Source organism: Chroicocephalus ridibundus, chromosome 8 (genome assembly GCF_963924245.1).
Source record: "Chroicocephalus ridibundus chromosome 8, bChrRid1.1, whole genome shotgun sequence".
Lineage (NCBI taxonomy): Eukaryota > Metazoa > Chordata > Aves > Charadriiformes > Laridae > Chroicocephalus > Chroicocephalus ridibundus.
The window spans coordinates 53,209,008-53,220,179 of NC_086291.1; the positions used below are offsets into that span (position 1 = coordinate 53,209,008).

The 11,172-nt window shown below is 64.6% G+C and overlaps 1 protein-coding gene across 1 annotated transcript; it reads right to left on the reverse strand.

The window, feature by feature from the left end:
- Positions 1-91: 91 nt before the first annotated feature.
- Positions 92-8,990, reverse strand: ARPC1B (actin related protein 2/3 complex subunit 1B). The gene is made up of 10 exons (XM_063345090.1): positions 8,833-8,990; positions 5,870-5,943; positions 4,914-5,018; positions 4,201-4,423; positions 3,681-3,788; positions 3,206-3,412; positions 2,868-2,943; positions 2,588-2,784; positions 1,606-1,696; positions 92-1,154 (listed from the first exon to the last, which is right to left on the reverse strand). Exons 2-10 carry the CDS (start codon positions 5,931-5,933, stop codon positions 1,116-1,118), a joined length of 1,110 nt encoding a protein of 369 aa, XP_063201160.1. The 5' UTR covers positions 5,934-5,943; positions 8,833-8,990; the 3' UTR covers positions 92-1,115.
- Between the last annotated feature and the right edge of the window lie 2,182 nt (positions 8,991-11,172).

An 11,172-nucleotide genomic window follows, 5' to 3' on the forward strand; every position in this document is an offset into this window, starting at 1 on the left:
GCCGCCGCTGAGACGCGAGGTGCGGGAAGGCTGGTGGTGTGGTGACTCCTGTCTGCTGCTCTGCTCTTCCTGTGTTGTTGGCGCTGTGGAATTTGGCTGGAGGTTCCGTCGCTCCCTCAGCAGACGTCGCCTGAAGGCACAAAGCTCTTCCCGCTGTCTCTGATGGACAATCTTGCACAATCTGGTTACCACAGTGGAGAAAACAGTTGCCCTCCGGCTGCTGTCTAAGCCAGTCACTGTGTCAGAGGGCCGGTCCCCGAACTGTCACCCCCCGGCAGCCGTCCTGTGTCCTGTCTCGCGGCGCAGGGCTGTGGAGCAGGAGATGCTCTAACCCGCTGCACCCCAGGCAGTCCTGGGAGTCCTGCTGTCACCCTGCACCAGGGACACCAGCACCTCCCAGACTTGCTCACCCAAGGCTGGAGGAGATTCAGCCCCAGAGCTGGTCTGGGAGCTCTCGGAGCCGCTGGCAGGGGGGTTCCGGCGTTAGGAATGCAGGATGACAAATGTGATTTGCTCAGCGGCACAAGGTTTCCGAGCCGGCTCTCCCAGCGTGGGATTGCACCCAGGTGTCCAGGAGGAGCTGGGAGCCGCATGGGAAACCTGCGCTGCTTTGTCACCGCCATCCTCGCCCTGACCTTTTCTCTAATACCAATCCTGGTTGGAAACCGTGCTGAGGCAGGGAACAGGGAGGTGACATCCCCCTTATCCCCACAATCCTGATTCATCCTCAGAGCTGGCAGGAGGGAGGATGTGACCATCCCTGGTGGGATGCGGCACAGCTGATGGGCCCTAATCATGCACATGTTTGCACTGAACTGTTTTTTTTTTAAAAAATCATTGGATTTATACAGGAAAATCCTTACTTTATTTTTGATTTCTTTAAGCAATGTATGACCAGCATCGGGTAGGATGGTAACAAAAATAGTAAAAAAAAAAAAAATGGTTTTCTTTGTCTGAGAGCAGCCGCCGGGGCTGGCTGGCAGCCGGGGGAGCCGCTGGTGGCATCGCGGCCGGCTGGCGGGGGTGGCACGGGGGCTGGCGGGGGGAGGCAGGCGGGGGCAGCAGGGCAGGGGCAGGCTGGCAGCCGGGACGCCCTTCCCGGCTGGTTCCTTCATTTATTTGATCTTGAGATCCTTCAGCGCCGACTCCAGGCTCTGAAACAAAGCGGGAGGTGGTTCGTCATCAGCTTTTTGCTTTCCAAGGCGACTGGCTGGGGAGCTGAAAGGGAGGCACAGCGCGGGGGAGAAGCTGTCCCCTGGGGCGCTAACCCATCCCCATTGGAGGAGATACCAATTTCAGCAGGTTTGGGCTCATTTTTCAAGCCATGTGGGCAAAGGCGAAGCCAGGAGAGGGTGCTGGATCCCTGCGCGAGGCTGGTGTCACCCCCCCCCTGCCTCTGATGGTGAGCTGTGGAAGTGCCACCCGGGGGTGTCCCCCCACCCGTCCCTGGGTTAATAGAGATCCCACCCAGGACTGTGGGACCCCCGCGGGCGGGATGAGCCCCACCGGCACCGCAGTGGGGTGAGGGACTGCAATTAGAGCTGTGGCTAACGAGGGTTCAACGCTGGGTGCTCCCAGCCTGGGGGGACCGCGGGGACGCCTCACCTTGACATCCCAGATGCTCATGCCGCCGTCCATCCCCGTGGTGCAGAACTGCGAGCAGTTGGCCTTCCCCCCCGCCAGCACCGAGATCTGGCTGCGGGGCGCAACAAGGCGGGGGGGGGGTGTCAGCCCCCGGCCCCCGCTGAGCCCTCGGGGCTGCCCAAGAGTCGGTGGGTGGGAGTGGGGATCGGACCCCTTCGCCTCCCCCACCCATGTGCAGGGATGTTCCAGGGATGCCCAGGGATGCTCCAGGGATGCCCAAGGCTAGACCACTCCGTCTACCCCACCCATGTGCAGGGATGCTCTGGGGATACCCAGGGATGCTCCAGGGATGCCCAGGGCTGGACCCTTCCATCTACCCCACCCATGTGCAGGGATGTTCCAGGGATACCCAGGGATGCTCCAGGGATGCTCCAGGGATGCCCAAGGCTAGACCCCTCCATCTACCCCACCCATGTGCAGGGACGCTCTGGGGATACCCAGGGATGCTCTAGGGATACCCAGGGATGCTCCAGGGATTCCCAGGACTGGACCCCTCCATCTCCCTCACCCATGTGCAGGGATGCTCCAGGAACACCCAGGGATGCACAGGGATACCCGGGGATGCTCTGGGGATGCTCAAGGTCTGTCCCAGCTCCCAGGGCTGGACACCTCCATCTCCCCCACCCCTGTGCAGGGATGCTCTGGAGATACCCAGGAATGCCCAGGGATACCCAGGGATGCTCCGGGGATACTCAAGGACCGTCCCAGCTCCCAGGGTCAAACCCCTCCATCTCTCCCACCCGCATGCAGCGATGCCCAGGGATATCCAAGAATGCCCAGGGTTGCTCCAGGGATACCCAGGGATGCTCCAGGGCTGTCGCAGCTCCCAGACCGGACAGCAATACAGCCAGGGGATGCTCAGGGCCCAGCACCCACAAGCAGCCCCCGGGGTGACCCAGTGAAGCCTGACCCCCACCCACCCACCCGCCTCCCCAGCACGCACCTGATGCTGTTCTTGTGCAGGGTGTCCAGCGTGGCGTTGGCGGTGTCGGAGCTCGCTTTCTTGTCCAGGTTCTGGAAGCGCTCACGAGCGGTGAGGCCGCGCTGGGAGCTCTGCTTGGGGACGTCCAGCTTCCCCCCGAAGGTCAGGGCGCCCTGGCTCTCCTCGTAGGTGAACAGCATCGGGTAGCAGTCATGGCCCTGGGGAACCGGGCAGCCCTGCTCAGCACCCTCCTGCTGGCTCCCGGCACGGCGCCCACCCCGTGTCCCCAGCCCCAACTCACCGCGGCCACCAGGCTGTTCTCGGTGATGAAGGTGACGGCCAGGAGGGGCAGGGTCTCGGTGCACAGGGAGGCCACGCTACGAGGGAGGGCAGGGCATTGTTAGCAGGGAGCTGAGCTTCAGCCTCTCTGCGCTGAGACTGGCACAGCTCATAACACAGGTAGAAGCCACAAAACTACAAGGAGAGGACACGCCACCTCCTCCATCCACGTCTGCTTGGCCCAACCCAAGCCAGACGTCTCCATCCCCAGGTCAGTTTTGGGGTCAACCCCCCCCTGTAACACACAGCACGGTCACCCCCAGCCCCCCCGAGCCCCCTCCTCTCCCCAGCCCTGCTTACGCCATCTTCTTGTTGGCATCGGCAAGGCAGAGGGTGCTGTCGTGGCTCACCCAGGCCACCCGGGCGCCGCTGGCCGAGAAGCAGATGCTGTGCACCCACCCGCAGCTGCTGCTCGACTCGAACATCAGCTCCCCGAAGGGCATCTTGGAGCCCCACGGCGTGGGGCTGGGACGCTCCTCCACCTCCTTGATGTAGGCTGAGAAGATCCTGGGGTGGGGAGGGAGAGCCCTGCCATGTGTCCTTGGCCAGTGGATGATGGGACGGTCGCCAGGGCATCCCCCAGCCTCCCCCATCTCCCCTGCGCCCCATTCCTGGCTCCCGGCAGCACCGGAGAGGTGGATCCTGCCCCACGGGTGAGCTAGGGTGCTGGGCTGCCCCCACACCTCTGTGCTGAGGCAGGGTGGGACCCCAATCCATCCTTGGGGGATCCCCCCACCTCAGGACCTCCCAGTCATCCACTCCCCCTGCTTCTCACCGGCACTTGAAGTCGCAGGAGCCGGCGGCCAGGAGGACGTTGTTGGGGTGCCAGTCGAGGCTGAGCACCGTCGAGCGGATGGGCTTCTTGATGTGCTTGCAAACCCACCTGCATGGAGAGCAGGTGGTGTCAGAGGGGGAGCATCACCACCCCCGGGAACCCTCCTGGGCTTTCGGGGGGGCTAGCCGAGGGTGGTCAGGGCTCCAAGCACCCCCAGGAGCTCCCCTGGACCACCATCCTGCAGTAGCAGCTCGGGCATGGGGAGTACCTCCCTCCATCTCCCCATCTGTCTCCACCTCCTCCTCCAGCTCCTCTCTGTCTCCCCCATCTCCTCCTGTCTCACCTCCAACTCCTCTGGCCTCCTATCTCCCAGTCCATCTGCTTTCCATCTCTCCATCCATCCATCCATCCATCCATCCATCCATCCATCCATCCATCCATCTCTTCTCCATCTCCCCTCTATCTTTCTCCCCTCCATCTCTCCCAGGACAGACCCAGCAAGGCCATGGCAGAGCCTCACCAGTCGTTCTCCTGCTCAAAGTAGCAGATGGAGATGAGCCGGGAGCCGCTGCCCACGGCAAACTTGTTCTCCTTAGGCGACCACTTGACACAGCGTGCAGCCCGGTTGATCCGCAGGATGACCAGGGTGGGTTTCCAGACGTTGCCCTTCAAGGTCCAGACGTAGGCGTTGCGGTCGGTCCCACACGTCACCAGCCGGTTGCTCTCAGGGGCCCAGTCAATGCCTGGAAGGGAGAAGGGGGGTGATGGTGGCCCAGGGAGCCATGGGGATGGGGCTGGAGGCCTTTTGAAGGCAGAGCTGTTCTGGGTGGTCTCTGCTCCAGAGTCCCTCTTTGCCCTACTCCCACGTCCATCCCAAATCATCCCGTTCCATCCCAATCCATTTCACCCCATCTCTTCCTTCCATCCATCCCTCCTCCATCCATCCCTCCATCCATCCATACCATCCCACCCCAACGCATCCACCTCACCCCACCTCATCCCTCCCCATCCCATCCCTCCCCATCCCTCCCATCCCATCCACCCCACCCCTGGGTGCCTTCTGACATGCTAGATCAGGGCCAGCAGAGGTAGACACAACCTGCGCCCTCTCCTCTACCCACCGCACAATCCCCATCCAGAAGCTGCCTGTGCCACCGAGTGGGGCCAGGACCTGCTGTGGGGCAGAGCCACCCGCCATCCGTGTCCCCGTCCCCTCCATCAGCCAGGACTCACCTGTCACCTGCCCATTGTGCTCCTTCAGCTCGTGGACTTTGCTCCACTTGGCCCCGTCCTTGCGGTAGATGTGGACCTCGTGGTTGTTGGGGCAGAGGGCGATCTCTGCGGGGCGAGAGCAGCCAGGGCAAAGCCCTCCCCTGGGCCATGGGCTCTGCCCGGGGGCGAGCGGGGCCAGCCGCCATCGACCTGCCCCAGGCTCGTCGAGGCATGGTGGGACCCCACCGAGCCCCATCTGCACTGTGGGGTCCCACCAAGCCCCCCCAGCCTCTGCCCCACGCTGCCCCGAAGATGGCCCTGCTCCTGCAAACTGTCCCTATGGGGAAGGGAGAAGCTCCCCCAGACCCGACAGCCCAGCGTGCTCCCTTCCACAGCGCGGGGTCCCGCGGGGCTGGTGTGGTGGGATGGGATGGGATGGGATGGGATGGGATGGGATGGGACGGGATGGGATGGGATGGGATGGGATGGGATGGGACGGGATGGGATGGGATGGGATGGGATGGGATGGCTGCGGGTGCTCAGCTCCCATCCGGCCCCATCCTGCCCTGCCTGCCCAGCACGCTGGCCCCAGCAGAGAAAGCTCTTTTTGTTCTCTCCCACCTCCCCTGTGCCGTGGCCGGGAAATGCCATCGGCCGTGAATCACCCGGCTCCGCTCTCCTCCCCTCCGCAGGGCTTCGTCCGTCCCTCCCCGTGCCGGCGGCCGTGGTGCCTTGGGCCCGGAGGCTGTGCTGGCACCCCTGCACCGGGCTCTGTCCCGGCAGAGGGACAGGGGGCACACATGCTGTCCCAGCCCCAAAATCTGTCTGTGGCAGGACCTGCTTCTCCAAACCCAGCCCCGACACAGCTCTTCCCCATCCGGGGGGACATCGCCCACCGCGGGGCTGTTCAGCCGGGACAGTCAGTGCTTTGGGACATCCCTGGGGATTTCGGGAAGAGGTGCCCCAGCCATACTTACGGGTCCGGTCCTTGTTCCAGGCATGGCAGCTGATGGGCTCCAGCAGGAAGCTGTGGTAGGCCATGGCTCGCAAGCTGGGGATGGAGTGAGACCCCCGCGGCCATCAGGAGATGCTGCTCTGGCCACAGGGACAAGCCCCCAGCAGGGCCCCCTGGCTCCGAGCCCCACCGAGCGTTCCCTCCCACCGGGATCAGCCCCACGTTGAAGCCCATCGAGTCCCTCCTCTGCTGGGGAAGGGGTTTCCCCAAGGATTTCCAAGCCCAGAGTCTGCCCAAGGAAGGATGGCCAGGTGGGTCCAGCTCAGGGGGAAGGGAGGGAAGGTCCAGGTGGAGCTGGAGGAGACCCCCATGGTGCTGCCCCACAGCCAGGCACCCCACACTGAGTGTCCTGTGGCCGGGTGCCAGATGGGTGCCCGCGGCCAGATGCCCACAGCTGGGTGCCCCATGGCCAGATGGGAAGCGGGGACCTCTTCCATAGACTTCCAAACCACACCATCACCCTGCCCCAGCCGGCTGGAGCCTGGTGGGCAGGAGCCGGATGGGTACACGGACACCCTGGCGCCAGCACCACCAGCCCCACACACATCCCGGGGTCCTGCCGTGGGCAGCACCTCCTCCCTCCGGCTGCTCCCGCCAGCCCCGTGGGGCTTGTTCCTTCCCCGCCTCTCATTTAGGAAAGGCCAAAACCCCATGGAGGCATCTCCATCCCTTTCCATCCCATCCTGTTCCATCCCATCCCGTCCCGTCCCATCCCATCTGTGCTCAGCCCTGGTGAGCCGGTGACTAATCCCTTCCCCTGGCTGAGCTCCCCGCGCTGCCGACAGCGCCCACCGGCCGCTCCGGGACCATGGGATGGGGCTCCCTCCTGCAGACCCACTCCGGGGCCATGGGACGGGGCTTCCTCCCTCAAACCCACTCCAGGTGCCGCAGGAACGGGAAAGGCTCGGAGCAGCGGCGCAGCCCCTGGGCCATCCGGCCGAGGTAACGCACGGATGCGGGGAAACACCTCACCAGGGCGTGACGGACGGACTGGGATTACTCACAGTTTGCCTCTCAGCTATTTTGGGAACTCCCTGAACGCTGCCCGTTTTCTTTGGCAGCTAAAAACGGTACAGAGGAAGGAAAAAAGTCCCTCCTAGCGAACCTCCCTCCCCTGGGCTGGTGAAACGAGAATCCATGGAGCTCCATCACCTGCCTTTCGCAGGCGGAGCAATCCCAGTGCCAATGCACGGCACGACCCCCCCTGTCACACAGCCCACGGCCGAGCCCCCGCTGAACCCCCTGTCCCCGCCGGCCGAGGACACGGCCATGGCCGAGCATCTGCCCGGCCCCAGCCCCACCGATGCTGCCGGGGCTCGGCACCGGGTGACCCGCGGGAGGCTGCAAAGCCACTGCCACCGCGTCCCTCTGCCCCGAGCCCGGCGGCCGGGGCTGCGCAGAAGGCGCTGAATAAAATCAGCAAGCGGGGACGGCGCGGTGGGTGTTGCAAGAGATGAGGAGCGGAAAAGTCTGTGAAATGGGGACCTGGATGAAACGGGGACCCAGCTGAAACCATCCCTCGGCTCCCGGGGAGGAGGGATGGGAGGCAGGGCACGCCGCGGCGCTTTCCATCTTCAATGCTCTCCAAGAGAACAGCGATACTTGGGTTTTTCTTAACTTGGTCTGGGTGCTCAGAGGCCTGGACCCTCCTCACCGGGGGGGGGGTCCTTGCCGTTCACCCATTTAACGCCGCCCCCGCAGGGCCGGGCAGCGGAAGCCGTCCTCCGGCTGCCGTGGGAGCTGGTGGGAAGCAGGGGCTGCTCGGCCGCGCGAGCCCCATCGCTCCCCGCAGCCATTTGTGCCACATTCCCCCAGCAGCCGCTTTACGGCCCGTATCCTGCTGACGCCCCGTGGGCTGAGCCGTGCCCCAGCCTGGGGTGGGAGCCGTGGGGGGACCCAGGGGGAGCTCGGCAGCCCCTTCCCAGCAGGGAAGAGCATCGGAGGGGCTGCGGTCATGCCCCCCATTAACACGGAAGCTTTTGAGGGAGGAAAAGGGGCATTTTCAGATGGCCAGACAGGGCGGGATTGGGATGCGATGCAGCTCCGTTATCTCCCCGGCCAGCCCGGAGGCGCCGAGCAGTTCGGAAACATCCTTGGAGGAGATAACCAAACCTTGGCAGGAGCCGAGCGCCGGGGGCTCCTCCCGCTCCCAGGAGGAAGCCGTGAGCCGGAGGAGCTGCGTTTTCGGTTCTGCCGAGGCTGGCGGGGCGGCAGGAGGTGGGTTTGCACCCGCCGGTGCAGAGACACAATGAGGGTCCCGCCGGGAGCCGCAGGACCCCGTGAAGCTGCCCCCGGGCAGCATGGTGGCCCTGTCCTCCCGCACTGCCGAGACCCCAGCGCCGACCCCCAGTAGCCCCTCTGCTCCCCACGGCGGCTGCAGGGTGTCACCCCCCCGTGCTCCTGCCAGCCAGGCTGGGGACAACCGTCCTCGGTCCCCAAGGTTAGTGTGGGGTCCCCCAGGAGCCAGCCTGGCCCTGGGGGGGACATCGCTGCCCCGGCGCAGATGAAGGGCAGCTCTGACCCTCCTCCTCCTCACGCTGGGTAAAACCGGAGGCTGCTGATGCCCGAGGAGGAGAGGACCAATCTCAGACAGCGCCGGCACCGACCCCTGCGGGACCCCCACCAGGAGACACTTTCCAACCCCCCGCAGCTGCCGGGCCTCCGGCGAGAGGATAAAACTCAAACTTGCTGCCAAAGCTAAAGGAAAAAAAAAAAATCCAAAAGCCCAAAACACAGCAAAAGCAAAACCTACAAGCAGCGAGGCGCTGCCTGCACCCGCCTCCGAGCCCAAAGCAGCCCCGGCCGGGGGGTCCCCGTCTCCCCTCGAGCAGGGTGTGAGCACCGGGGGGAGGCGACGGCCGCAGCCCCCCCCGGGACAGACCCAGGTGGCAGCTGGGGTGGCAGAGCTGCCTCCCCGCTCCTTACCTTGCCGGGCAGGGCTAGTTCATGGACTCTGGGCAGTCGACACGAACGGCAGCCCCGAGCGAGCGGCGGGAGCTGCTGGCTGCCCCGCCGAGGCAGCCCGACTTCCCTTTTCCTCTCCGAGAAATGCAACCACTTCCTTACGTGGGCGTTGGGGGAGCGCAAAGCAGCTCGGCGGCCGCCCTGCCCCTGCCTGCGAGCCAGGCCTCTCCGCCATCGCCGCACGTGGATGGGCCACCGGCCCCGGGATGCTCCCGGCAGCCCCCGCTGCTCAGCGGCGTGCAGGCAACTCGCCCCAGGAAGGATGGAGCCGGGAGAGCGGAGGGAAGGAGCCCCGTCTCTCTCGCTCCGGCCGCAGCAGGGTTGCTCAGCCCCCCAGCCCCCAAAGCGTTTCGGGGGGAACAGATGCCACAGGGCCCCCGCTGCTGATGGCCCACAGCAGGCGGTAGCTGGTAGTTGGAGCCCACCCGGGGCGAGATGGGCCTTGGCATCGCCTCCCACGGCCGGGGGGGATTCGCAGCTCAGCAGGACCCCGCGGCGCCTGGATCCGGCCACCCCGAGCAGCAGCTGCTGCCGGTTCCTGCATCCCACTGAGCCCAGTGGGACCGAGCCCAGGCTCCCCCCTGCCAAGACATGCACCCCTCTATTTTTTTCCCCTCCTGCTTCAGCGCAACTCATTTTTATTCTTTTCCCAGACGGGCAGGGTAACTCCCAGGAGCTCGGCTCCTGCTGGAAGGGGCTGGGAAGGAGAGATGGGATTCAGCTTCTCACTGCTCGGCCGCAGGCGCGGGGGAGGGATGCAGGATGGACGCACCCCTTCCCTCCCCGAGCGCCGCCGCCGAAGCGGGACAGCAGCTCATCGGGGTCTCGCACAGGGAGGCGCAGGATGCGGGTCCAACCACCTCGTACTGGTTGAGCTGCAGAATCCACCTCTGAGTGAGGGGGCAGCTGTAGGGAAAGGCTCCGCGGGGTGGCACAGAGCGGGCAGCTGATCTCTCCCTTGGTCCCGGGGTCCGTCAGCCACGTTTCCCTTCAAGCGTGTTGCCTTGGTCCCACGCAGAGATCCTGAGATGTCCCCAGAGGGTGGCAGGTCTCCGCGGCTCTGGCCAGGAGTGAACCCCCATGGTGGGAAATGGGATGCAGCGAGCTGTCCCATCCTCTAACACCCGTTTGCCCGTTGCAGTGCCCAGCTTGCCCCCGGCATCGCTGACACCCCAGACGCAGCAGGAGGGACACGGCTCACACCGCAGCTCCCACGCGGCTGAAAGCTGCGGCTTTTTGAAGTTTTTCCTGCTGCCGGCACGTTTCCTCTAGTCCTGCTCTGGCTGCGAGCTGCTCTGCCTCTTCACCAGGAGGGTTCAGGCTTTCCAGGCGTCCTAGCACTGCCTCCTGCACCACGACCAGCAGCTCTCGGCCGTGTGCGATGGGAGGACGCGGCACAGACCATCCTTCTGCCCATCCCTTCCCACCAGACCCCTTCCAGGCGGGGGTTTGAAGGAAGGACATGTCATTTTAACGCCTGCAGTAGGAATGGGGGTGTGTTATAGAGGGGAGAGCATCGCCCCCAGCGCTGCCTGCAGAGCGGTTCCGCGTCTGCCATCACGTTTCCTCATCACTTCTGGTCTGGAGGCTGCTCCTGCCGCGGCTCCTCAGAGCCTGTGCTAACGAGCACAGCAGCGAGCGGCCTCCGCCGGGGACGCACGGGTTTCGAACACCGCTTGGGTTCCCCCCGGGGCTCAACAGCCCCCGGGGAAATCAGCGTGCGGAGGCCGGGGATGAAGGCTCAGCCCTGCTGGGTCCCCTGCCAGATCCAACTCCAGGTCGGGCTAAATCCTTTACCTGCTGTTACCTCCGTTCTCTCACGTGGGAAGCTCCTCCTGCATCCGCGGCAGCATCTCCTGTAAGGCTCAGGGCCTCCGCAGAAAGGCTGGGGAGGAACCATCCCGCCACACACACGCTGGGGACACCAGAACGGGTTTTTGCTGGGGTTTTCTTTGGAGGTGAGGCAGAAGGGATGAAAAGCGGCAGCAATTCTGCAGCTTCTTCTCATTTAGAGGCGGGGGAGTTTTTCAGGCAGGCTCCAGTGAACAGCCTCTGGCATCCCGCCTCGCGTAGAGCCCCATTTCTTGCCCCCAACCGTGTTAACTGGCGCGTAACGTCAGGCCTGTGCAGCCAGCAGCTCCCCTGTAATTAAGGCTGCAACCACGAGCTTTACTGTGAACGGCGCTTTCAAAGGCACCGTTAACCCCAGCGCATACAAAGCACGTGCCAGGAAGCCTGGTGCTGCGGTTAGCAAAATACACTAGTGACTTGTCACCCACGCTGGGTGGGTGACACAAAGGA